Source organism: Anomaloglossus baeobatrachus, chromosome 7, assembly GCF_048569485.1.
Source record: "Anomaloglossus baeobatrachus isolate aAnoBae1 chromosome 7, aAnoBae1.hap1, whole genome shotgun sequence".
Taxonomy (NCBI): Eukaryota; Metazoa; Chordata; class Amphibia; order Anura; family Aromobatidae; genus Anomaloglossus; species Anomaloglossus baeobatrachus.
Window position 1 is genome coordinate 144058119 of NC_134359.1, and position 26353 is coordinate 144084471.

The 26353-nt window shown below is 48.2% G+C and overlaps 1 protein-coding gene across 3 annotated transcripts in view; it reads right to left on the reverse strand.

Annotated features, from left to right (window-relative positions):
• Positions 1–26353, reverse strand: part of LOC142245214 (glutaminase kidney isoform, mitochondrial-like) — a 1837395-nt gene that overhangs the window by 350828 nt on the left and 1460214 nt on the right. For all 3 annotated transcript variants that reach the window (XM_075317734.1, XM_075317731.1, XM_075317733.1), the window contains one exon: positions 1797–1858. In XM_075317734.1, coding sequence (XP_075173849.1) covers positions 1797–1858 — 62 coding nt within the window. The remainder of the gene's footprint in view (positions 1–1796; positions 1859–26353) is intronic.

Below are 26353 nucleotides of genomic sequence, written 5' to 3' on the forward strand. Positions count from 1 at the left end.
GGAGAAGGTTCATAACTGACTCGTAGTCAGTTATTTAACTCTCGAAGTGCACACATGACATTATAATCTGAACACGGCAGACCTTAAGAGACCCATTGTAGTCTCACCTCAACAGAAGATTTGGTACTCGATAGTGGAGAGGAACATCAGAAAGTAACGAATTCATCAACAATAGACACCCCCGCTGAGCCCAGACGTTTTCCAACACGAGAAAGAAGGGCACCATCAAGACTTATTGAAGAACTGTAACTGTTTTTCCTGATTTGAATTGACCAAATAAGGCAGAATGGACATACGTTTTTCTTGGACGCTTTTCCCGTCGTTGCATTGTTAGTTTTTTTTTTTTCCTTCTAGGTTGTTTAAAAAAAAAAAGAGGGGATGATGTAATGTACAATGATTATATCTGTCTCTTTAAGAAAAACCAGGTCTGGGGAATTGTGGGTAGAGACAGGAAGAGAGGTGGAAAGGAGGTTTTTAGTTTCAGTTTAGACCAACTGTATGCTGTACGCTGGAAAGAGATGCTGAAGAATAAAAAACAGTCAGAAGTTACTCTCGTGGATTCCTTATACTGTGTGGACATTACACCCATCTTTCTCTGTCTGTCTCTTTCACCATCTGTCTCTGTCTCTTTCACTGTCTGTCTGTCTCTATCTCTCTGTCTCTTTCCCTGTCTGTCTCTCTGTCTCTCTCTATCCGTCTCCCCACCGACATCATATTACCTCACACATAAGCTTCTTATACTAACAATGTCTTTTGTTTTTATAGCAACCAATCACAGCTGCTATTAAAACCAGTAGTTCCAGGATCCATTTACATTAATGGAGGCATGTGTTCTGGAGAGTAACTGTAAAGCGCGGGGTTAAATTTTCCTGTGAAAACATAGTCTACGATGTTCCTTGGGTCACATGAGGCGTCTGTGCAAAATTTTGTGAATGTAAATACGATGGTGCGGATTCCTTTAGTGGACACACACACATACATACATGCACTGAGCTTTATATATTAGAGTCTCAGTAAGTGTAATATTCCTGTTTTAATCCCCAAAATACTCTGATAACAGTCGCAGAAGCCAAATGTGAGTCAGAAATGCATCCAGGCATCTTCCCCATCCTGTCCCCATTCAGTTTAAGCACTTTTACATCCATTTCAGTGTTTTTACAGCCCCACCAGATCAACTTTCGAGATCCTTCAGAAAATTATTTCAGTCTCCCATTGACTTGGATTGGGTTTGTTACTCAGTATGAATACACGAATCATAGAAATTATATGCCTTGAATAATCCGAACTCGAATATTTTAGTATTCACCCATCTTTACTGATCAGTTCTGGCAGAGAAAGAAGCAAATTTGTCTGATATATGTTTTGATAAATCATGTGTGCTATTGATTTATGAAATAAAAACTGAAATAACAATTATGATTTAAGTTGCAGGCTTTTAAAAGTGAACTTTTATTGTGCAGTTGATGAAGCAGGACTATTCTGATTTGGTCAAGTCTGGGGGAGACGGGAAGCCATGCTAGTCTACTCCTACCTTGTTAATATGAAAGTGTGGAATAAAAAAAAAAACATTTTTAAAAGCCTGCAGGACAATTAAGCACAGAAATTGCCTTATTGAAATTATGGAAATGGTGTTTATAATGCCATAGAATTGGATGGAAACAATCAGAGGATCTCATGTGTTCCCTTTAATCAATTTTGTATTACTAGTACGAAAATCATAAAGTGTCTTTTATTGCGACAATGGAATTACGGTATAGTGAAACTGTCTTGAATGCAGTCAATGTTGGTTGCTTTACCTTCTCAGCGCAGATACATCTCCAGTGAATGCAGCAAACAGAAGATTTATCACGGATTTCACCTAAAATGGAAATATACATGATATTTATACATGATGATTTCCAGCATGTTCTGTAAAATAAATAAGAGGAAAACGTGGGTAATTTAAAAATTATTTTATATTTTGTATATTAAACATTTGCTTTATTTCATCAATTTTTTTTCAAGTATGTGGTATCTTTATTTATAAATTGAGGTACGGAGCACTGAAAATTTGTGATATCCCAACAACATTGAGTGAACTGAAAAAAAAAAAAACAAATAAAAAAGATACATTGTAACAATGCACAATACAACCTGCAACATGAATCTAGTCTGAACAAAAAATAAAATCCACACAAAATAAGAGAAAGTATAAAAAAATATAAAAATATGACTAAAAAACGTATAGCGGTGCCCTAGCAGAAAATATGTTTATGCACACCAATCAACAAAACATATGAATTTTTTAAATAGTTACTAGAGTTGAGCGCGGTTCGTGGTTCGTGGTTCTCCAGTTCGCGGTTCGAGTGATTTTGAGGGCTGTTCTAGATCGAAATAGAACTCGAGCTTTTTGCTAAAGCTCGATAGTTCTAGTTACGATCGAGAACGGTTCTAGCAGCAAAAAGCCAAGCTAATTACTAGCTGGCTTTCCGCTGTAATAGTATAAGTCACTCTGTGACTCACACTATTATGAAATTTCAGCGTATAGTGTGCGGGAACAGCGCATTCAGATCACTGCTGCTGGGATAATGGTGATCGCCATTTTTTTTTCCTTGTCTTCCTTCCCTAAGCGCGCACGTGTAGTGGGGCGGGCCAGCATGTCAGCCAATCCCAGACACACACACAGCTAAGTGGACTTTTAGCCAGAGAAGCAATGGCATGTGTGATAGGATGTCCATGTCACATGTCCCTGCATTATAAAAACGGGTATCTGCCCGTCAGGACGTCATTATCTGCCTTCTGCGTCTGGGTGTCAGTCACCGCAGGTGCAGCTCCTGTCTCCGATACTGCTGTGTACGCTCTACACACAGCGCTATACAGAATAGGGATAGAAGTTTCTTTTAGCCCTTGTAACGGCTAATAACAGCAGGCTAAGAGCCATAGGTGACAGTCAGGTCCGTGGAAACAGATTTTAACAGCTACAGAAGATAACAGCATCTGTGTAGCTAAGTTCGGGGACTTCCTCTCTGCATTTCCCCATTAGGAGGGATATAAAGTGAGGCTTCCTTTCCTCTACACAGACCCACAACCCTGCCACTGTACCCTCCTGCCCTTTGCACACTCCAGCTCATTGTTACTAAGCCATTATACTAGCAAACACTGAGGAAACTTAGTGGCATCCTGAAAGTGGCTGTTGGACTTCATTATTGTCCCACTGGTGCAAAGCTATTTGCAGCACCACTGCATTGCACACACAAACTCACTTTTTACTAAGCTATTATACTAGCAAACACTGAGGAAACTTAGTGGCATCCTAAAAGTGGCTGTTGGACTTCCATTAGTGTCCCACTAGTGCAAATCTATTTGCAGCACCTCTGCATTGCACACTCAAGCTCATTGTTACTAAGCCATTATACTAGCAAACACTGAGTAAACTTAGTGGCATCCTAAAAGTGGCTGTTGGACTTCCATTAGTGTCCCACTAGTGCAAATCTATTTGCAGCACCTCTGCATTGCACACTCAAACTCATTTTTTACTAAGCTATTATACTAGCAAACACTGAGGAAACTTAATGGCATCCTAAAAGTGGCTGTTGGACTTCCATTAGTGTCCCACTAGTGCAAATCTATTTGCAGCACCTCTGCATTGCACACTCAAGCTCATTGTTACTAAGCCATTATACTAGCAAACACTGAGTAAACTTAGTGGCATCCTAAAAGTGGCTGTTGGACTTCCATTAGTGTCCCACTAGTGCAAATCTATTTGCAGCACCTCTGCATTGCACACTCAAACTCATTTTTTACTAAGCTATTATACTAGCAAACACTGAGGAAACTTAATGGCATCCTAAAAGTGGCTGTTGGACTTCCATTAGTGTCCCACTAGTGCAAATCTATTTGCAGCACCTCTGCATTGCACACTCAAGCTCATTGTTACTAAGCCATTATACTAGCAAACACTGAGTAAACTTAGTGGCATCCTAAAAGTGGCTGTTGGACTTCCATTAGTGTCCCACTAGTGCAAATCTATTTGCAGCACCTCTGCATTGCACACTCAAGCTCATGGTTACTAAGCCATTATACTAGCAAACACTGAGGAAACTTAGTGGCATCCTAAAAGTGGCTGTTGGACTTCCATTAGTGTCCCACTAGTGCAAATCTATTTGCAGCACCTCTGCATTTCACACTCAAACTCATTGTTACTAAGCCATTATACTAGCAAACACTGAGGAAACTTAGTGGCATCCTAAAAGTGGCTGTTGGACTTCATTATTGTCCCACTGGTGCAAAGATATTTGCGGCACCTCTGCATTGCACACTGAAACTCATTGTTACTAAGCCATTCTAATAGCAAACTATGCTGCCAGTTTAAGGGCCATAGTTGCATTGTCAGGGATAGTTATTGTTGTTTATTCTGCTGTTAATAAAGCTAGATCACCGCTGCAATCTACACCGCCTCTCAATTTTTACTACCACATTTTAAGTGCACAATCTTGTAGCTATCAAAATGAGTGGCAAAATGACAGGTGCTGGTGGAAAGGGAAAGAGGCGTGTTGGAAAAGGAAAAAAAGGGTTTGTCCATATGGAAGGTGACAACAACCACAAAGAAAAGGCGATCAGACATCCAATTGCAATTTAAATATATCTTTTTATTAGTGCAAGTGCATGGCATGGAAATAAGCATACACAGAGGGCCTACAACGGTGGTGTCAATCAATCACAATAGTGCTGATATTGCTGATAATACCACTGGTGGTGGAGAGTGTCCGGGGAACCCAGCAGACAATGGTAATAACCTCCATATTCAATCCCCTACCATGGGGTATAATCCACATATAACTGTCTAGGGTTTCCACAGAGACACCCCACCATCAGGTAGCCAAACCAATCATGATACTCATAATAATATGTATGTACAGCCCACCATAAACATCATAGTACACTCACCGGAGCCCCCCACCCGACGGACGTCAGTTTCGGCGGATGCCTGCGTCAGGGGTGGTTACCATATGGAAGGTGGCAAAGCTCCATTAACATCTGCTGAAGATAGACCATCTTCCAGCAAAAGTAAGATGTCTACTACTTTCCGTGGACAATCCGATGTGCTCCCTTTTTTATGGACACGAACAACTGGAACAAAGGTAGATGATGGCCAAAAAAAGAAAATGCTTGAATGGATCTCAAGTGGTCCAACAAGTGCCCTCTCCGCCACCTCAACTACCGCATCCAAAAAACACCAGTCCTCTGAGTTGTCATCCCAATCACACTTGCTTTCTCCCAGCTCTGAAGTCTCCATCTGCCCTGCACAGTATGGTGGAACAGAGATGGCTGAGTCTGCAGAGCTGTTCAGTCACACTATAGCCTGGGAATCAGAGGTCTGCTCCCGAGTTCAGTGAGTACAGACCAGAAAATGGTCTGCAGTGATGCCCAGAACCTTTGTGACTCTGATTTAGGCCGTGAGGACCAAGTTTCTGAGCATAATGTTGACCCTTATTCACAAACTGTAACACCTGTTGTTATAGACAATGAGGAACATACTGATGACGATGAGACGCAGATACCAGATTGGGATGACAACTTAAATATTCGTTCACGTCAGGAAGAGGCCCAGTATGAGGGTGAGGGGAGTGCAAACACAACGCTTGATGAGGAAGTTCTAGATCCCACCTACTGTCAACCCACAGTCAGGCATTCGAGGAGGTCAACAGAGGCGGTGGAGGAGGATGCTACTGACGACGAAGTTACCTTGCGCCTTCCTGGACAGAGGAGTAGTACTGGTAGCACGTCTACAACTGCATCCTCAGCCACCACTCTGCCTCTGAGCACTAGTCGGAGGGGCTCAGCAGGTCACATGCCTTCTAAGCCTTGCCTAGCCTGGTCGTTTTTTGACATAGCAAAAGATCGCCCAATTTATGTGATCTGTAAAATTTGTCGTGATTCTGTTAGTAGAGGGCAAAACCTCAGCAGTTTGACAACTTCTTCCATGAGTCGTCACATGAATAAATATCATATGTCCCAGTGGGAAGCTCACCGTGCTGCAATGCGGCCTAGCGGAGCGAACCATCCACCGCCTGCCCCTTCCAGTGCATCCGCGCGCTCTTCATCTTCTAGGACTGTGGGGATAGCTGTCACACCTGGTTTTCCACGCACAACTTCCACCACTGTAATCGCAACAGGCAGTTTGCTTGGTAGGTCGTCAGTTGGTTTGGAAGGGGAAACAAGTGCGTGTGTACAGCTCGCTCAGACATCGATAGCACAACGTTGGATGAAGGCAACATCATGTCTACGCCTGCACTTTCCTCACAAACCTGCATTTTTCCAGGGACACCCTACTCAACACTGTCTACACACAGCAGCCAGATCTCTGTCCCTCAGATGTGGACAAATAAAAGGCCATTTCCTGCGACCCATGACAAAGCTAAGAGGTTGACTTTATCCCTCTGTAAGCTCTTGGCTACTGAAATGCTGCCTTTCCACCAGTTGGACACACAGGATTTTAGAGACCTTATGTCTGTCGCTATGCCCCAGTACCAGATGCCCAGTCGCCACTACTTCTCTAAGAAAGGTGTGCCTGCGCTACACCAGCATGTCGCACACAACATCATCACTTCTTTGAGAAACTCTGTATGTGAACGGGTGCATTTCACCACCGATATTTGGACCAGTAAGCATGGACAGGGACGTTACATGTCGCTGACTGGGCACTGGGTAACTATGGTAATAGATGGTGAAGGGTCTGCTGCACAAGTCTTGCCGTCCCCACGACTTGTGTGTCAATCCTCTGTCTGTCCAAGTTCCGCCACTGCTTCTGTCTCCTCCACCTCGTCTGGTCCTCCACCTCCGCCCCAAGCCTGCCTGGTCAGACCACCAGTGTTCTAACTGCGCAGAAGGAATCACGCACCCCTCATTACTATGCTGGCAGTAGAGCGCAACGGCATCAGGCGGTCTTTAGCTTGACATGTCTTGGAAATAAGAGTCACACAGCGGCTGAGTTGGGGGCAGCTCTGGAGACTGAGTTTAATAAATGGTTGTCTCCACTCAACCTGCAGCCTGGGAAGGTCGTGTGCGACAATGCTGCAAACCTGGGTGCGGCCCTTCGCCTGGGCATGGTGACACACGTGCCTTGTATTGCTCACGTGTTGATCCTTGTTGTCCAGCAATTTTTAACACACTATCCCGGCCTAGATGGCCTTCTGAACAGGGCACGAAAACTGTCTGCTCACTTCCGCCGTTTAACCACCGCTGCTGAGCGACTTGCATCACTCCAGAAGTCTTTCGACCTGCCGGTTCATCGCCTGAAATGCGATGTTCCGACACGCTGGAATTCGACTCTCCACATGTTACAGCGACGGTGGTAGCATCGTCGAGCCCTGGTGCAATACGTCATGACGTATAGCCTGGGCCAACGAGATGCAGAGGTGGGGCAGATCACCCTGATGGAGTGGTCTCAGATCAAGGACCTATGCACCCTTCTGCACAGTTTTGACATGGCGACGAATATGTTTAGCGCTGACAATGCCATTATCAGCATGACAATCATAGTCATTTACATGCTGGAGCACACACTAAACACTATTCGGAGTCAGGGGGTGGGACAACAGGAAGGGGAGGAACTACAGGAGGATTCATATGCGCAAGAGACAACAACATCACCAAGGTCCAGACGTTCATCATCAGCAACGCGGCAGGCATGGGACCATGGGGGACAGGGATCAACAAGGGCGCATGGTAGCAGGCGAAATGTTGAGGAAGGTGCAGGAGAACATGAAGAAATGGAGGACGAACTGTCCATGGACATGGAAGACTCAGCGGATGAGGGAGACCTTGGTCAAATTTCAGTTGAAAGAGGTTGGGGGGAGATGTCAGAGGAAGAAAGAACGGTTAGCACCTCTATGCCACAAACAGAGCGTGGACTTGGTCCGCATGGCTGCGCAAGACACATGAGCGCCTTCTTGCTGCACTACCTCCAACATGACCCTCGTATTGTCAAAATTAGAAGTGATGATGACTACTGGCTTGCCACACTATTAGATCTCCGGTACAAGTCCAAATTTTGTGACATAATTCCAGCCATAGAAAGGGACGCACGTATGCAGGAGTATCAGCAAAAGCTGTTACTCGATCTTAGCTCGGCTTTTCCACCAAACAACCGCGGTGCAGGGAGTGATTCTCCCAGTTGTAACTTGACAAACATGGGACAGTCTCGTCATCTTCAACAGTCTACCCGTACCAGCAGCACTGTATCTGGTGCTGGTAACAGCAATTTTATTGAATCTTTTCATAATTTTTTTTAGACCTTTGCAAGGCCACCAGAGACAACAAGTCTGACACATAGTCAACAGCTGGAGAGGATGATACAGGAGTATCTCCAAATGAACATCGATGCCATGACTTTGCAAATGGAGCCTTGCTCATTTTAGGCTTCAAATCTTGAAAAATGGCCAGAGCTCTCCACTTACACCTTGGAGATTTTGTCGTGCCCAGCTGCCAGCATTGTCTCTCAACGTGTCTTCAGTGCTGCTGGGTGCGTGCTGACAGATAAGCGCACGCGTCTGTCCAGTGACAATGTGGACAGACTAACGTTCATCAAAATGAACAAGTCATGGATCCACAAGGAATTTACTACTCCTGTGTCATCCTGGGGAGAGTAAATGCTTGTGGATTTTGTTTGTGCTTGATGCAAATCTACCTGTGAAGTGTACAACTGGGGCGTAAGTGCTGCCACTGAAGGGGTGGGTGTGTGTGTGGCCCAATTTTTGGAAAAAAGGGAGACTCTGCTTGGAGTAACCCTTGCTTACATTGTTCTTAAAAAGGAGCCAAGATGAACAGAGCTGGGATCAGGAAAGACTGAGCTACCTACCCCGGTGTCATCCTGGGGACGGTTAAGTATGGCATATTTTTGAATGTGCTTGATGCAAATCTACCTGTGAAGTGTACAACTGGGGCACCAATGCTGCCACTGAAGGGGTGGGTGTGTGTGTGGCCCAATTTTTGTAAAAAAGGGAGAATCCGCTTGGAGTAATCTTGCGGTGTTTTACATGATTTTAGAAGGCCATACCATGTCTTTATCTGTGTCTCATCCTCTTTTCTTTGTAATGCTGTTTTGTTTCCGCATGAGAATTTGTTCTTGTCACTTTCCTATGTGTTTGTCTTGTGAGTTGTTTGTCATCTTTTGGACACCTTTGAGGGTGTTTTCTAGGTGTTTTTATGTGTTTGTGATTGCCTCCCATTGTTTCCTATGCGGTTCCAGTGGTTCGCCGAACCGGTTCGCCGAACCGAACTCGAACGAGACCTCCGTTCGGCGAACCGAACTCGAGCCGAACCACAGCCGGTTCGCTCATCTCTAATAGTTACCTTTGTAAGTCCTACAACACAGGACTGAAATAAGATTATGAATGTATTTTCTGTATCAAACGCTCCCAGTTCATGATATGGTTTAAGAAACACTAATGTTGCAGACAGTGTAATCTGATGATGTGATATACTGTAACTATTAATATTTATGCAGTTTTAGTACCTCACAATTCATGATTGCACATTGTGCTGTAGTTAACCATTCCTGGAGTTGAAGGCTGCAGTTATAACTCACTGATGCAGCAAGGCTGGTTTGGTTAAAACAATCTCAGTATATGAAATCAATTCAAAAGGTGTCACTACATGTGTTGCATCCTGTCGTTCCAAGATTTTACAAAATAGTTGGATATATGTTGCATTCAATGGCGTAACTAGGATTTGATGGGCCCTGGTGCAAAATTTGGACCTTGCCTCCCCCCCTCCCAGCTTTCCTATGTTCTGCGATCCATCTTGTCCTCAGCACCAGGTTTCCCATGCTCTGCTATACATCTTTCTCTCAGCACCCGGCTGTCCTATGCTGTGCTATACTCTTTCCCTCAGCACTCAGCTTTCCCAAGCTTTGCTATATATCAATCCCTCAGAACCCAGCTTTCCCATGCTCTGCTATACATCTTTCTCTCAGCACCCAGCTTTCCTAGGCCGTCCTATACTCTTTCCCTCAGCACTCATCTTTCCCATGCTTTGCTATACATCTTTATCTCAGCACCCAGCTTTCCCGTGCTCTGCTATACTTCTTCCCCTCAGAGTATCTTTCCCTCAGCAACCAGCTTTCCCATCCCATGCTTATATCTTTGTCCCCCATCCTTGTACATATGTCGTCATCCTTGTATATGGCCCCATACTGGTATCACATGGCCCCATGCTAGTATTATATGGCCCCATCCTGGTATTACATGGCCTCATCCAGGTACATATGATCCCCTATCATTCCGCACACAGTAAAAAAAAATAACTGTTGTACCCGCCTTCCCAACGCTCCCCTGGCGTCCTCCTCTGATACTGGCATGCAGGCAACTTACTTCAGCGTGTAAGCGGCACAGTGCATGACGTCACTGTCATGCACGTCAACTTACACCTGTGTCAGCTGCTAGCATATTCACTGCTCCCCATGCCCAGGATTGTGGGTGAATATACCCAGGATTGTGGGTGAATAAGTGTTCTGTTCAATAGCAGCACACAACCTCCAGGGAGCTGCTGGAAGACAGTGGCTGGATTATCAGTGTGCTGCTATAAAACAAAATGCATATTCACTGCTCCCCATGCCTATGATCCCACCCACTTGTCAGTACCAGGTTCAGTGCAAAGAGGTGGGCAAGCTTATGGTAGTGGAGAGCAGTAAATATGCATTTTCTCAAGCAGCAAGTACACGTTATCGTCAACCCTGGCTGCTGCCTCCTGTGATCCCCTGCTGCCGCAGTTTGCAATGCAGGGACCTGACGGGTCACTGTGCTGCAATAAATTTCAGCTGGATGTGCACCCTGGAATGCACATCCAGCTGAAGCAGGCGCTGAGATCGGTGGGCTCCCCACCCCGGGCACGACCCCAATGGCAGCAATTATTCTGCCCCTGGTTGCATTGAAAAGTACTGCAACTTGTATTTCTCCAAATAAATTAGTTGCATGGGTATAGTATTAATCTTAAAGGGGTTGTCGACCTTTGGAGTGGCTGATGGAGGAGCATGTCACCAGACCTGTCCATCAGCCTCCGCCAATAGAAAAACAGTGTTCTCATGTAAGGTTTTTAATTTTTCAAGGCTGATGGACATGTGTCACAAATCTGCAAGTCTATCCTCATGCCAGCAAAGTTAATGAGAGTTAAGTGCCATTTGTGCATGTTGCTTATTTTCTCCTTGCAGATTTGAAAATAATCTGCTGCATGTCAATTCTTGGTGTGTTTTTGACTGCATGTTCAGCACTTCCACCCATGGACTTCATTATGAAAACTGCACCAAAAACGCATGCATTTTTGGTGATTTTTTTTCTGCAAAAAGGTACAGATTTGATGCAGAAAAAAAGCAGGTGTAAAAATTCATGTCAAAAATCTTTTCCTTTAATGTCACACGCTCCCCCAACACTAACTCCGGACACACTGTGCATAAGATGGTCTCTATGGATCTTATTTATTTTTTTGTCCTTTTGGAGTCAGCATGAGGCCCTCAACCATAATTTTGGAGGGTAATCAGGCAGCCAGCATTCATACATTTTTGAGAGCCCTCTCTTACAAATTTGGTAGGGCAGCATGGTGGCTCAGTGGTTAGCACTGCAGTCTCTGGACAATGTGTAAAAGATGGCATCTGTGAATCTTATTTTTGGGGGCCTCCTCCACCATATCCCCAGACTCAACATGCAGCCCTCAACCACAATTCTTGAAGGGCCGTCAGGTGGCCCTCACTCATACATTTTGGAGATCTCTCTCTCATACATTTCGCTGAGCAACATGGTGGCTCAGTGGTTAGCACTGCACTCTCTGGACACACTGTGCAGAAGATGGCTTCTGTGGATCTTATTTTTTGGGGGTCCTCTTGCTTGTCCATAATATCCACAGATTCATGATAAGGCCCTCAACCAAAATATTTGGAGGGCCATCAGGCGGAACTCACCCATACATTTTGGTAGGGCAGCACAGTGGGTAAATGGTTAGCACTGCAGTCTCTGGACACACTGCGCACAAGATGGCATCTGTGGATCTTATTTTTGGGGGTCTCCTCCTCCTCAACCATATCCACAGACTCATCATGAGGCCCTCACTCATATTTTGGAGGGCTCTCGTTTACATTTGGAAAGGCAGCACAGTGACTCATTGGTTAGCAATGGTTTACAAGCTGTCAGTGTGGTTATTTCTGGACTTAGTGAGTACACTGAAAACCCATCTCCTATCCCCAACAGCACCCCAAACACCAACAACCCCAACGGGCCCCGGGACACCAAACCCCCTACCCACGGAGGGGCTAAACATCCTGCTTCCCCCACACCGTCACCGGGCTCCCCAACAGCAGCTGTGGTCTCTCACATTACCACGCACCGTGGGTGGTGTCACTTACTTCTAGTCCCCCTTTCATCGAGTGGTCGCATGACCCCCGGGTCCGGAGACCCCTCGAGCCACTGCGGATCCAGATCCAAGCAGCCCAGCTGCTGGCACAGGGGCGGCACACCTCGATTTCTGGCGTCACGAATAGGATACGAGCAGGACCCACTTACCTGGGTGACATGTGCCTTGAAAGCCGAAAACCACAAGTCAAAATTCTGTTTCCCGCCAATTCCGGCATTTTACGCCATTTTTTTCACGCCAAAATACCGTCTTCTCCGAGAAAGCGCGCAAAGCCTAAGCCCCGCACTTCATCTTCCTAGTGAGGCTGGAACCGAAAGCTCCCAGAGGGCCACGGTCAGCAAGAGAGTGCTGTGAAAAGACCATGGGGGCGCGCGAAGATGTTGGCTCTAGATAACGGGAGTGTGGCGGTGCTGCCTCCGCCCGACCAGGGTAATGATGGCGCAGCGGATGCCGCTACAGCCGCAAGAGCTGCACTGGTTTAAGAGAAAAATCTGTAATGTCCTGGATATGTATGCCTTGAACGGGCAGCAGCGGGCCTCGGTGGTACTGGGACAGCTGACCGCTGCTGCCGAGCTGGAAGTGGAAACATGGATTGAAGCAGACCGGACATCAGTGACCGCCATTTTCAGGAGACTGGGAGCTGCATTTGAAACCCACATGGAAGCGGAGCTGAGAATGAGATTTTACAACTGCATGCAACGACCCCAGGATAGCATCTGAGATTACACCTTGAAATTACAAGTAGCACTGCGGACCCTGAGACTGACCAATGACATCGGAGAGCTGGAGGGGAACAAGATGCTGGTAGAGCAGTTCCTACAGGGCCTCGGGCCGGTGGAGGACCGCAAGCAGCTCAGGCTATGGGCTTTGGAGCACCCTGCTTTGGACATTGCTACCTTGAAAGAGCGGGCAATCAAGGCCCTACAGCCCCCAGAGACTCCTGACCCCCCACTCCCGGCGTGGAAGGCTAATGCCTCCTCAGCGCAAGTAAAGCCCTCTGCCCTGGCCCTGCCTGCAACGGCTCCCTTAACAGCAACTGGGAGCAGAGTACCCAATTTATCTACCCAAGTGCAACAACTAACTAAGGACGTCACCCGGATTCTAGAAGCCATGCAATTGAAGCCAAAGACCACCCCATTGAGGGAGATCCAACTTATGGATTGCACAGAAGACGTCCCTTGGATGAGGAAGCGGACCCCGGCATACAGAGGACAAGGCGATGACCGGTATGATCCACCTGTTTGTTATAAATGTAACAAGACCGGCCACTACGTAAGAAGCTGTCCTTTAAATGGGCAGCCCCTGGGGCCAAGGGCCAATCCCCAGGAATAAATTGTCAAGGCCCAGCAGACTGGAGAGAGCGGTATGTCGGGTGACGGCCCATTGTCTCCATCACATTGGATGAGATCCCTACCTCTGCACTTCTTGATACCGGCTCCCAGGTAACAACTATTCCTTACGTACTCTATAAGACGTTTTGGCTTGATGATGATTTGGTGTCCCCAGATGACGGTTTGACCATCTATGCTGTCAACGGGTTACCTTTGACTCAAATTGGGTTCAAGGAGGTGACTATAAAGGTGGGCCGAGTAGAATTAGTCAGACAAGGCCTGATAGTAGTACAAAATGACCCTAGTGATCGGAACCCGAAGATCCTTTTAGGGACAAATGTCATTGAGAATTGCATGGGTGAAGTGTTGTTTTTGCTTCAACAGCTGTCTGAGACTGCCAAAGCAGGGTGCCAGAGGGTCCTGCAACGTGAGATCCAAGCTCTCCTGCAGCGGCAACAGGTAAACCTCTCTGGAGGTGACATAGGTGGTGTACGGGTAATGGATTCAGCCCCACTAGTAGTGCCCCCACAAAGTGAAATGTTGATATGGTGCAGGGCCGCTATAGGCTCCCGGGGACAGGGTTACCAGGCAGTGGTAGAGCGCCTACAATCAGAGCATTGGCCTACTGTGTTAAAGGCCAGAGGTGTAGTAGATGTCCAGAAGGGGAGAGTGCCCGTGTGCGTGCTAAACTGTGGGGAGGAGAAGTCACATTGCCCCAAGATGCCACCATAGCCAAACTGTTTACAATAAGTGCAGACGACATTCATGCAACAGGGTCTCCAGATGAGCAGATTCAACATCCTAGTGCTGATCCCCAGGGTCCAGTAGAGAAGTGGAGTCAGAAGCTACATGTGGGCACCGACTCTACACCCGCACATCACAAACAAGGGGTCTACAGGGTGGTCAGGGAATATGAGCAGGTCTTTAGCAAGCACCCACTGGATTTTGGGCGGATTAAGGGGGTACAACACCACATACCCACCGCCACGCACCCACCTATCAAAGAAAGGTACAGGCCCATACCACCTGCCCACATGCTCAGAAGCATGAAAGAAGGAGTGATCCGTGATAGCTGCAGCTCCTGGGCTGCCCCACTGGTACTGATAAAGAAGAAATATGGGACCATGAGGATGTGCGTAGATTACCGCCAGATTAACAAGATTACCCCCAAGGACGCCTATCCCCTGCCACGTATTGAGGAGTCACTAGCCGCCCTAAAGTCTGCAACCTACTTTTCTACCCTTGACCTTATCAGCAGGTACTGGCAGGTTGCAGTTGCCGAGGAAGATCGAGAGAAGACCTCCTTCGCTACCCCAATGGGCCTATGTGAGTTTAATAGTATGCCATTCGGGCTGTGCAACGCACCCGGGACGTTCCAGAGATTGATGGAGTGCTGTTTGGTCCATTGTAACTTTGAAACCATCTTGCTGTACTTGGATGACGTCATTGTTTACTCCAAAACCTACGAGGCCCACTTGGAGCACCGGGTCGAGGTGTTCGACGCTCTAAGTATGGAATGAAGTTAAAGCCGTCTAAGTGCCACCTTATGAAGCTGAAGGTACAATACTTGGGGCATGTGGTGAGTGCTGAAGGTGTGGCACCGGACCCCGAAAAGATCACAGCCATCCAGAATTGGCCACAGCCCACTACAGTCAGAGAAGTGCGGCAGTTCCTAGGCCTGATAGGGTACTACTGGAGGTTCGTTAAGGGGTATACCCAAATGGCGGTTCCCTTACAGGACCTCCTGGTGGGTCAGACTACACATGGTAAATCCTCGGGGCCTCCGTTCAAATTGGGCGCGGAATAAGAAGATTCTTTCAATAGGATGAAGTCTGTCCTAACTGGGGATGAGATCTTGGCCTATCCTGATTATGGCCTCCCCTTCGTGTTGTACACTGATGCCAGCAATGTGAGGCTAGGAGCCGTTTTGTCCCAAGTACAGAAGGGCAAAGAAAAGGTAATCGCCTATGCCAGTCGGAAGCTAAGACCTACAGAAAGAAACCCAGAAAATTATAGCTCCTTCAAATTGGAATTCCTGGCTCTTGTCTAGGTGGTAACTGAACGGTTCAAGCATTACCTTGCTGCTGCTAAGTTCACAGTGTACATCGATAATAACCCATTTACTCACTGGGATACAGCAAAGTTGGGGGCTTTGGAACAGCGATGGGTCGCACGACAGGCCAACTATGATTTCGTTATTAAGTACAGAGCTGGGCGTAAGAACACTAATGCAGACGCCCTATCCCGGATGCCTCACTTGCCTGATGATGGTGGAAATGAAGAGGATCTGAAAGAGGTCAAGCTACCTGCGTTTCATCAGCCTCTACCAGAGGGACGATCCAAATTCGTTGCCCGGCAGCAGGAAATGACCTGTAATCCGTTGCCCCACCATGGCTGGCAGGAAGCTCAGGATCGGGATCCAGAGATCAAGTTAGTCAAAGTGCTGCTGGCTAGCCCTGATGCCCGTCTTGGACCAGGCGCTCCAGAAGAGGCCAAGAAGTTGTGGCAAGATCGGAGTCGGCTCTATCTGCATCAAGGCAAACTGTGCAGGAGCCTAACTAACCCTAATGCGGGCTTTACACGGACGGTACGATCTATCGTGCGATTGCACGAGCGATTGTACCCACCCTCGTCATTTGTGCGTCACGGGCAAATCGCTTCCCGTGTCGCACAAAGTCGTGAAACCCCCATCATATGTACTTACCTCCCGCACGACCTCACTGTGGGCGGCGAACATCCGCTTCCTGAAGGGGGGAGGACGTTTGGCGTCACAGCGACGTCACCCAACCACCGGCCAATAGAAGCGGAGGGTCGGAGATGAGCGGGACGTAACATCCCGTCCACCTCCTTCCTTCCGCATAGCCAGCGGGTGACGCGGGCCGCAGGTAAGCTGAGTTCATCGTTCCTGGGGTGTCACACGGAGCAATGTGTGCTACCCCGGGTACGATGAACAACCGGCGCCATGTTGCCAAACTAAACAATTTTTTAAAAATAAGCGACGAGTACACGACTCACGATTTGTGAGCGATTCTGCGTCGCTCTCAGGTGTCACACGAGACGACGTTGCAAGCGATGCCGGATGTGCGTCACAAAAACCGTGACCCTGACGATGCATCGCGCGATAGATCGTCTCGTGTGACGCCCGCATAAGACTCATGACATAATCTGCCAGATCATGGTTCCCAAGTCATATGTTCCAGTGGTACTGGAAGTGTGCCATGACGGAGCCGGGCAGTTCGGGTGGAAGAAGCTGGAGATGTTGCTGAGAAGCCGTTTCTACTGGATAGGAATGAAAGACTCCATAGAAGCCTGGTGTAGAAATTGCAGTCCCTGTGCCTTGAGGAGGCAAGATAGCACCAGCCAGCGTGCACCCCTCCAAAAAATTATCACCAAACAACCTCTAGAAATTGTGGATCTGGACCATGTTAAATTGACCCCCAGCAGAAGTGGGTACACGTATGCGCTCACGATGGTTGATCACTACTCTTGCTTCCTGTTGGTGGTACCCGTGAAGGATTTGACTGCCAGTACTGCAGCAAGAGTGTTCCAGACCCATTTCTGTAGGCCGCATGGGTATCCCGACCGAGTTCTGACAGACCAGGGTCCTGCCTTTAAGCCGAGAGTTTTCAAGAGTTCTGCAGCCTATATGGGTGCAAGAAGATCTGCACTACCCCCTATCACGCACAGACAAATGGGATGTGCGAGAGGATGAACCATCTGGTGATTAATTTGCTGAAAACCCTCCCTCTTAAAGAAAGGAATCGATGGCCCGAGAAGCTGCCCGATTTGGTCGACATTTAAAATAACATTCCAGCAGAGTCAACCAAGTGTACCCCAGCCTATCTGATGAGGGTTCATCCAGGGAGACTCCCGGTAGATGTAGAAATGGAGGTGGAATTACCTGAAACGTACTCACCCGGAGAAGATTGGGACACACGTCGAGAAGCCCAGTACAAATAGATCCAGAAGTGTGTTGAAGACAAGTTGGATGACCAGTGGGAGAAAGCCGTATGTGATACAGCCATCCAACTTTGACAATCAGAAGACTTGTTTGATTAGCAAAGATGAAGGGCGAACTACAGCCACGGTGTCCAGAGACTACCTGAAGAAGTGCCGAGAACTTTTGAAAAGAGTAGAGGAACCACAGTCCCAGCCTCCAGTGGTAGAAAAAAAGAAGAAGGTGATCCACACTATTCTGGGTGATTTTCCGGAAGATTGGCCAATGCAGAATGGAGCAGTAATAGTCCCTGTGTTAACATTCACACAACCGGTGGAAAAACCAGAGCAGGAAAGGCTTACTGACACTGCACCCACTCCAGCACCTAGAGTACCGCTAGTCCCCTTGTACATAGGGTACTGCCAGTTACACCTAACTTAGGGGGCAAGGGACCAGTAGAGAGTGTAGACGCTTACCTAGAGAGGAGTGAGAGCCCAGAGCTGAGGAGGTCAACCCGTGCAAACTTTGGTCAACCCCCACGGAGATATAGAGAAGAGTGTTGAAAAATGTTACAGAACCAAGAAGAAGTTGCGATGCCATAGATTTGTTACGTATCACTGTTTTCATTTATTATTTTTCATATAGAAACTGTTAGTGAATAAGTGCCTAATGAACCAGTTTTAATGAAATGAGTGAAAATTACCTGATTGCAAGTAAATTGATGAAAAGTGTACAATCGGTACATGGACTCCGTTAAAGTTTTAATATATTTAGTAAAAATGGACCACGGTCACAGAACTGGCGTGACCAACACAAAATTGTGTCTTGTATAATAGCTGCACCTCCTGTGCCAACCAGAGTCGTCTAACATACAACACCCAAGACCTTAACCCAGTCATGGACCCACCATAGGTTTCCAGGGGGAACAGGTTGTTTGGGTGGCGGGTTATTGGGATCCAGGACGTTGGGACTGGACTGTCGCAGAAAGGGGCTGCAACGGAGTAGGTTGAGCCTCCGTTACCATAGAAACCGGTAGCGTCCCACAGTTGGGCGACGAACTCTTAACAATTTTTAGTAACGTTTAAGTGACTTACCTCCCCTGTGTGGGATGGAACCCGTTAATAATAAAAGTGTGTTAACATGTTACATTTTCCCTTTTACAGTTAAAGCAGAACAAAAATAAACCTCTGGTGTCCTGCAGCTCGGGGACGAGCTACGTTTAACCAAGGGGGAATGTGACGCCCTGGCCTTGGTTTCGGGTCCTGGTTCTTTGGTGTTGCCAACAGCTGAGTCAATCAAAATCCTAGAGACACTTTACACTGTACCTACCAGACACACCATTGGGGGGCCTGAAGGGAATAGGGCCGCCCATATGGGGGGTTGGTATGGAAAAGTGGAGAAAGTGACGGTCAAGCAGAAGGTGTGGAGGAGAAGGTGTAGAGCAGAGGAGAGGTAGAGGAGAGTGACCCCGTGAGGAGAGGTCAGGGAGCAGGGCTCCTGTAGTTACTAGGTGGCAGACGTTGGTCTGGGTCTGATAGGAGATGGAACTCCGGTCGCAGTGGATTGTGTCAAGGGGCACGGACTGCCGAGGATGGCAGCCGGCGGCCTTGAGCTATCATCGGGCAGGGGCCAGGGCATGACGAGGTAGTGGAACCTAGGCCGGGAAGTAGCTTCCCGTGTCCTGGTAATTTACCCGACGGGTCATCCCCAACCTGCTCCAAAATCGGGGTACTAGCGCACCAATGGTATAGGACTTTCCCAATACAGTCCAAAGAAATCCTACGCGTGAACCCTGAGAGCAAGCTCACTCCGTGAGCCATACGGGTGAGTGGGACCCGAAAAGTTTCAGACTTGAGGGTCCAAAGAGAAACACAGGTGCCAAGGAAAGGGCCACAGACTAACCACAACACCAAGGACACGGACCCAAGCGTGCTCCCTCTAAGCTGATGTGGTGCTCAGAACTCTGGTTTACAAGCTGTCAGTGTGGTTTTTGCTGGACTGAGTGAGTACACTGAACACACTTCTCCTATCCTCAATGGCACCTCAAACGCCAACAACCCCAATGGGCCCCGGGACACCAAACCCCCTACCCACAAAGGGGTTAAACATCCTGCTGCCTCAACACCGTCACCGGGTTCCCCTACAGCAGCACCGTCACATTATCACGCGTCACATTATCACGCACCGTGGGTGGCGTCACGAACTTCTAATCCCCCTGTACATAGTTCCCCTTTCATCGAGTGGACGCACGACCCCCAGGTCCGGAGACCTCTCGAGCCACCGCGGATCCGGATCCGAGCAGCCCGGCTGCTGGCACGGGGGCGGGACACACACAATATGCGGTTTGTGGATATTATTTATTGGGGGGGACGCCTCCTCTTCCTCCACCATATCCACAGACTCATCATGCAGCCCTCTACCATAATTTTTTGAGGGCCATCAGGCAGCCCTCACTCATACATTTTGGATTGTTCTCTCGTTTGGAGGGCTCTCTCGTATACATTTGATAGGGCAGCATGGTGACTCAGTCGTTAGCACTGCAGTCTCTGGACGCAGTGCACAATATGGAGTTTGTGGATATTATTTTTTTTTTTTGGGGACTCCTCCACCATATCCACAGACTCATCATGCAGCCCTCAACCATAATTTTTGAAGGGCCATCACTCATACATTTCGGATAGCTCTCTCTCATACATTTGGGAGGGCCGACAGGTGGCCCTCTATCAGAGATTTTGGAGGGACCTCTCTCACAAATTTGGGAGGGTCCTCTCTCATGCATTTGGGAGGGCCCACTCATACATTTGGGAGGGCCCTCCCTCTATCATACATTTGGGAGAGACTACAGGTGGCCCTCTGCCAGTAATTTGGGAGGACCCTCCATCTACTAAATTTTATTCTGGTCTGAATTACCCTCCCCATCAGTCCCAAGCTGGAAGCACTGTAGCACTGCCTCAGTGAAGTGGCAACAGGCTCTTTTTCACCTACTATCTTTAGATGTTAAACCACATACTGCAGCAGAGTTATTGAACGGTAATAAATCAGACAAAACTGTGCATCTTGACATCCGAACCTACAACCAGCCATGATTGTGTATGATAATGTGCCTTTAACCTGATGATGTTTCTGAAGCTTGGCAATCTGGCACAAGTACCATGGCTGGGCCATGCACTCATCATAGTGGTTCAGTGATTTATGAAAAACAAACCCAATTTGCCTGAGGTACTTGTGAAGATATGTTGTGCGTGCGCCCATTTCCACAAGTCAACTCCAGCTGCCACTTGTATGGTAGTGCTACAGTATTGCACGTGTGACGCCCTGGAAAAACCAGGTAGTCACAGAAGTGTACATCCTCCTTGTTACCATCAGAAACCCACACTCAGGTATAACACACAGCCATTAAACCCTAGCCACCCCCTCATGATAATAAGGACACACCAGTGGGTGGGATCAGGTGGATGAGAACGCCCACCTAGGGGTCCTGTGGTGTCAGAGGCGGGAACACGACAGTCGAATTCAAGTTGAAGTCTGAGGAGAGACAAGTTGGAGAGATCAGTTTTGACGGTTGAAGTGAGAGGAGTGAAGTGTGCAGTGTAGTCAGGGGTAGTAGCCCTTGGACTACCCGGCTAGGTGGCAGAGGTGTGAACAGGGTCACAGGCGACGGAGATCCGGTCGCGGGAAACCTTAAGTGGACTGGGGTAGGGTTGTAGCCTGCCGGTGCTGACAGCGGGAATCCGGTCCGGAGGCAGTGCACAGTCGGGATGCCTGAACCCTAGGGCGAGGAAGGTTGCAAGCCCCTCTCCAATTAACCAGCCGGGGACAAGGTTCCAGACTGTGTCCAGTTAACTGCCCAGATTGAGTGAAACGGAAGCCCAATGCGAAGGATAGGGTGTCCGTCAGAACCCACTGAGATCCCAAGGGTCAGCTTTCACGGGCCACAGTTCCCAAATACACACAGAACCGGGTGTGGACTTCTCCGTTCCATGCGAAGTCGTCCAAAAGGAAAGACAAACACAGAGTGCAGGAGGAAGGGACACCTGTTCATTAACCTGGGTGCAGGACCCGAATACACCCTCCAAAGGCAGCCGGCCACTGGCAACTTGGTTTACTATTGGACTTGTGTGAAATTACTGAACTGGAGTACACCATTGTCCCCCGGTTCAGCCCGGAGCGCCACCTCCAGTAGCCATCACTCTCGTGTTCAAACCGCAGGCCCCGGGACTACACCTCCCCTACCCGTGGAGGGGATAAAATCTTGCTGCCCCGCTCCATCAGCTCCAGGCGCCCCATCACCAGGCAGCGGCGGTGCCACCATCCCTCACTGCAACCCATGGGTGGCATCACAGACACAACACCTCCCCTGTAAATATCCCCTTTCCGACAGTTGTGAGGACGGGCGGCCGTGCGAGCCCGGGTCCGGTCACCACTCGACCTGCAGCAGTGAACCCGGATCCGAGCAGGCCCCCGAGAAAAGTGGCAGGGGCCCCCGCCTGCAACAACCCGAACCCACCCTGGCGTAACAGGATTCCTACCCCATCTGTAGATGACGTGCGCCTTGCTTTAAATTCCATGAACTGTAGGACAATTTGGAACTGCCGCCCTCTTGCCCACCATCTTTGGCGCCAAAACAACAGCACCATTTTCTTCCCCGAAAAAGGCACAAAGTTGAAGCCCCGCCCCCTGGGAACACGGGCGGAAACCGGTGACTCCCAAAAAGCAAGAAGTTGCAAAGGGTAGTGGGTCCCACGAGACTGCTGTCGAAAAACCAGGGGGGGGGGGCAGGAGGAGCGGCATGTGATCCGAGAAGATAAAAGGCAGGGACATCAGGACTTTGCCAAATCCCGTTCCTGGACACAAGAGCGACAAGATGTCTCAGCGGTTCGGCAACCAGCGTGTGGAGGGTCCCGTTCCCGGGACCGCCAACTGGATTGAGGAGCAGATGGAGAAGATGTACTGACGAATCAAGGTCCAGGCTCACTTCATCCTGACGAGGTGGATGACCGAGATGAAGGGCCTGGCTGCAGCTGTCCGGGCACGCGAGATGGAGATGGCCTCGGAGGAGCGGTAAGCAGTGACCCACGCCCCTATGTTCCCCAGGAACCCGGCCGTCCCGGCTGAGGGGTCTGGCCTGCCCCCATCCGACACATCGCCTCCCTCGCCACCCGTGTCTGTGGCCAGTGCCCCATCGACCCGCTACCCCAAGCTGCGGTAGCGGAACACATCCCATCTAAAGAGGAGGACCCGGCAACGGGGACCTCGGGCCTTACCTGCACCACCGATCCGGCACCCGTCTCAGCCCCGAGCCAGGCCTCAACCCTGATGACATCCCATCTGGCCCCGAGCCAGGCCACAACCCCGAAGATGACTTCCCTGGCTCCGGCAGTCCGCCCGGCCGCGACAGAGATGACGACGGCTCCGGCAGTCCGCCTGGTCACAACGGAGGTGGAACCCGACCAGAAGCCTGCCCAGGCTGTGGCACTAGCCACTCCCAAGTACCCCGTCCCGGCTGTTGAACAGCGGGAATGCACCTGCAGACACCAGAAATGCAGTCACGCACCTTCTACAGGCTGTGCCCAGACTGTTTCTGTCTTTCCCAATCCATTTCAGCCTTTTCCTCAGTCACCACAGCTCGGCGTTAGGTCCAACGTAAAATTATTCGCGTTTACTACAGACTTATATTACGTTTCGAATATTTGCGAATAGTCGAATAGTGGCGACGTATTCGTTGGATATTCGCAAAGTCAAATATTTTGGTATTCGATCATCCCTAATTACTCCTCTTGCGGTAGGGCATTCCACAGTCTGGTGCTCTAACTGTAAAGAACCTTTCCTATTTAGCTGCCGGAATATCTTTTCTTCCACTTGCAGGGAATACCCCCTAGTCCTTAGTATTGTCTTTGGAAGGAATAAGTCATGTGCCAGTCATTTATATTGACCCCACATGTATTTATACATATAAATGAGATCTCCTCTGAAACATCTTTTTTCTAAGCTAAACAAATCTAACTTTTCCAACCTCTCATCATATGGGAGGCCTTCCATTCCTTGTAGTAATCTAGTTGTACTCCATTGAACTGACTAACTTCTGAATGTCCTTTTTAAAATGTGGAGCCCAAAACTGGATGCTATATTCTAGATGTGGTCTTACAAGTGATTTATAGAGCAATAACAATACGTTGTCATCACGGGATCTAATCTCTCTTTTTACTTTTCATTTATCAACATTTAAATCTCATTTGCCAAGTATCTACCCATTCTGACATCTTATTCAGATACCTGTGGATGTATTTTAATGCACACCTGAATCACACTGCTTTTGTGTAGCATCATGGGAAGGTCAAAATAAATCAGCCAAGATCTCAGGAAGAAAATTGTGGACTTGCACAAGTCTGGTTCATCCTTGGGTGCAATTTGCAGATACCTTAAGATGCCTTATCTATCTTTACAAACAATTATACACAAGTACAAACAAGATAAGAATGTCCATCAATAATACCTCTCAGAAAGGAGATGAGTTCTATGTACCAAATATCACACTGCACTAGGAAGATATGTGTTACGGGGGGGCTGTCTGATAATAAGACCTAAAGGAATGTCAGACAGTCAGGGTCCACCGTGCAAAGACTCTGCTGCAGACTATGGCAGAGGATAAGGGGTATATAAGTGTGCCACTGTAAAAAATAATAGCACAAGTGCAGAGTGCAATACCTCTGTTAAACTCACAGAGGAATATAATTAGAAAATAAAGCAATTCCTCCCTTACTTGGAGGGTGTGTGGAATGGTCTCTGTTAAAGATCACAGAGACAAAAGCAGTAAGTGTGAAATGGCACCTACCTAGGTCCGTTCCTCTAGTGGTGCCAGGAGACGGACAGCAGCGTAAGCCGCACAAAGCTCCTACCTGTGTTCGCTCCACTAGTGTACGAGGACACGAACCACTAGATATGGCACCTGCCTAGGTCCGCTCTTCTAGTTGTGCAAAAGAGACGGACAGCAGCATAAGCCGCACAAAGCTCCTACCTGTGTTCGCTCCACTAGTGTACGAGGACACGAACCACTAGATATGGCACCTGCCTAGGTCCGCTCTTCTAGTTGTGCAAAAGAGACGGACAGCAGCATAAGCCGCACAAAGCTCCTACCTCTGTTCGCTCCCCTAGTGTGCGAGGATACGAACAACTGCCAGACGCAGTATAAGGAACGTTACCCTAGCGGCAACGTCCACCTACGAGTAGAATAACAAGGCCCAGCCGGACCATGTGCCTCAGGCACCTGCCTATGTCCGCTCCACTAAGAGGTAAGGATACAGACTGCAGCCGAAGCTGTAAGGTATAAGAACGCTACCCTGCCGGTAGCGCTCACCTAACATAGACAGAGAGATGCCTAGAGGGACGTGCACAGGGCGTCTACCCTCATGCATGAACCAAGAGGACTGAGCGCCGGGCGGCGTGCGTCAGGGTCTTATATAGACTGTGCCTCATCCAAGATGGAGGACACCAGAGCCAATCCGCTGCCAGAATGACAGCAATGACGTCACGCTGGCCTATCACCGAGCAAAGCGTCACAAGCACATGACCAGCGACCAATCGGCATAGAAGGTGTCAGAGACATGTGACCACGTGTCACAAGCACATGACCAGTGGCCAATCAGCTTAGAAGGTGTCAGAGACATGTGACCTCGTGTCAGCGATGTTGTCACCCGCACATGTGCAATGGCTCCAAGATAGGACTTAGTCTCCAGCGCTTGCACATGTGCAGTAGCAAGAAATCCGGACATAGTCTCCAGAGCCACAGCAACCGTAACAATACGGCAGTTACCAGCAAAGTAACTTCAGAGTGCAGTTAGCAGGTGAACCAGCAGAGGGCAGCAGAATGGTCAACACACTGAGTCAACAGCAGGAGGTCAAGACAGTTCACAGGAATATGCAAATCATGGTCAGATGATAGCTGTGGTTCACAAGTCGAAAGGTGCCGAATACAGCCGAAGGGAGAGATGGAGGCCGGAGTCAGGGATGTGGATACAAGTCAGATGCCGGGAAGTCCAAGTACAAATAAGCGAGGAGGACAAACAGATTGGGACTGGGATAAGGTAGACAGGAATAGGTAAATGGTGAATAGAAGCGGGTACTCAGGGACCAGGGTGTTTGGACGGACAAACAGAGGAGGGTATGGGTTAGAACAAGGTAGCTACGAGACAGAACAGATGAGGAAACTCATGGATCCAGAACACATGCTGCAGAGCAAGGCTTTCACTGGTACTGAACTGGAGCTATAGCGCCAGGGTATAGTGTCCCGAAAACCAGAGAGAATAGATGAAGCCGGTCTTTTTTAGCGCTAGTAAAAGATCTATTAACTCAGGTTATCTTTGTGAATAAATTATGCTTTATTTGTGACAGTCTAAGTCAGATAAAATAAAGCTCTTGTTAACACTACGCGTTTCAGCAGGAATATACTGCTTTCCTCAGGATTCCTCAGGATTCCTGCTGAAAAGCTTTATTTTATCTGACTTAGACTGTCACAAATAAAGCATAATTTATTCACAAAGATAACCTGAGTTAATAGATCTTTTACTAGCGCTAAAAAAGACCGGCTTCATCTATTCTCCATATACTTTCACTCCCTTATGGGATTCCGGTTCTAAAGCTGCTGATAGTAAAAGATCTAATCATTCCAAATACCTTGAGGGAAGACAAACGGCCGCAATCAGTTCCA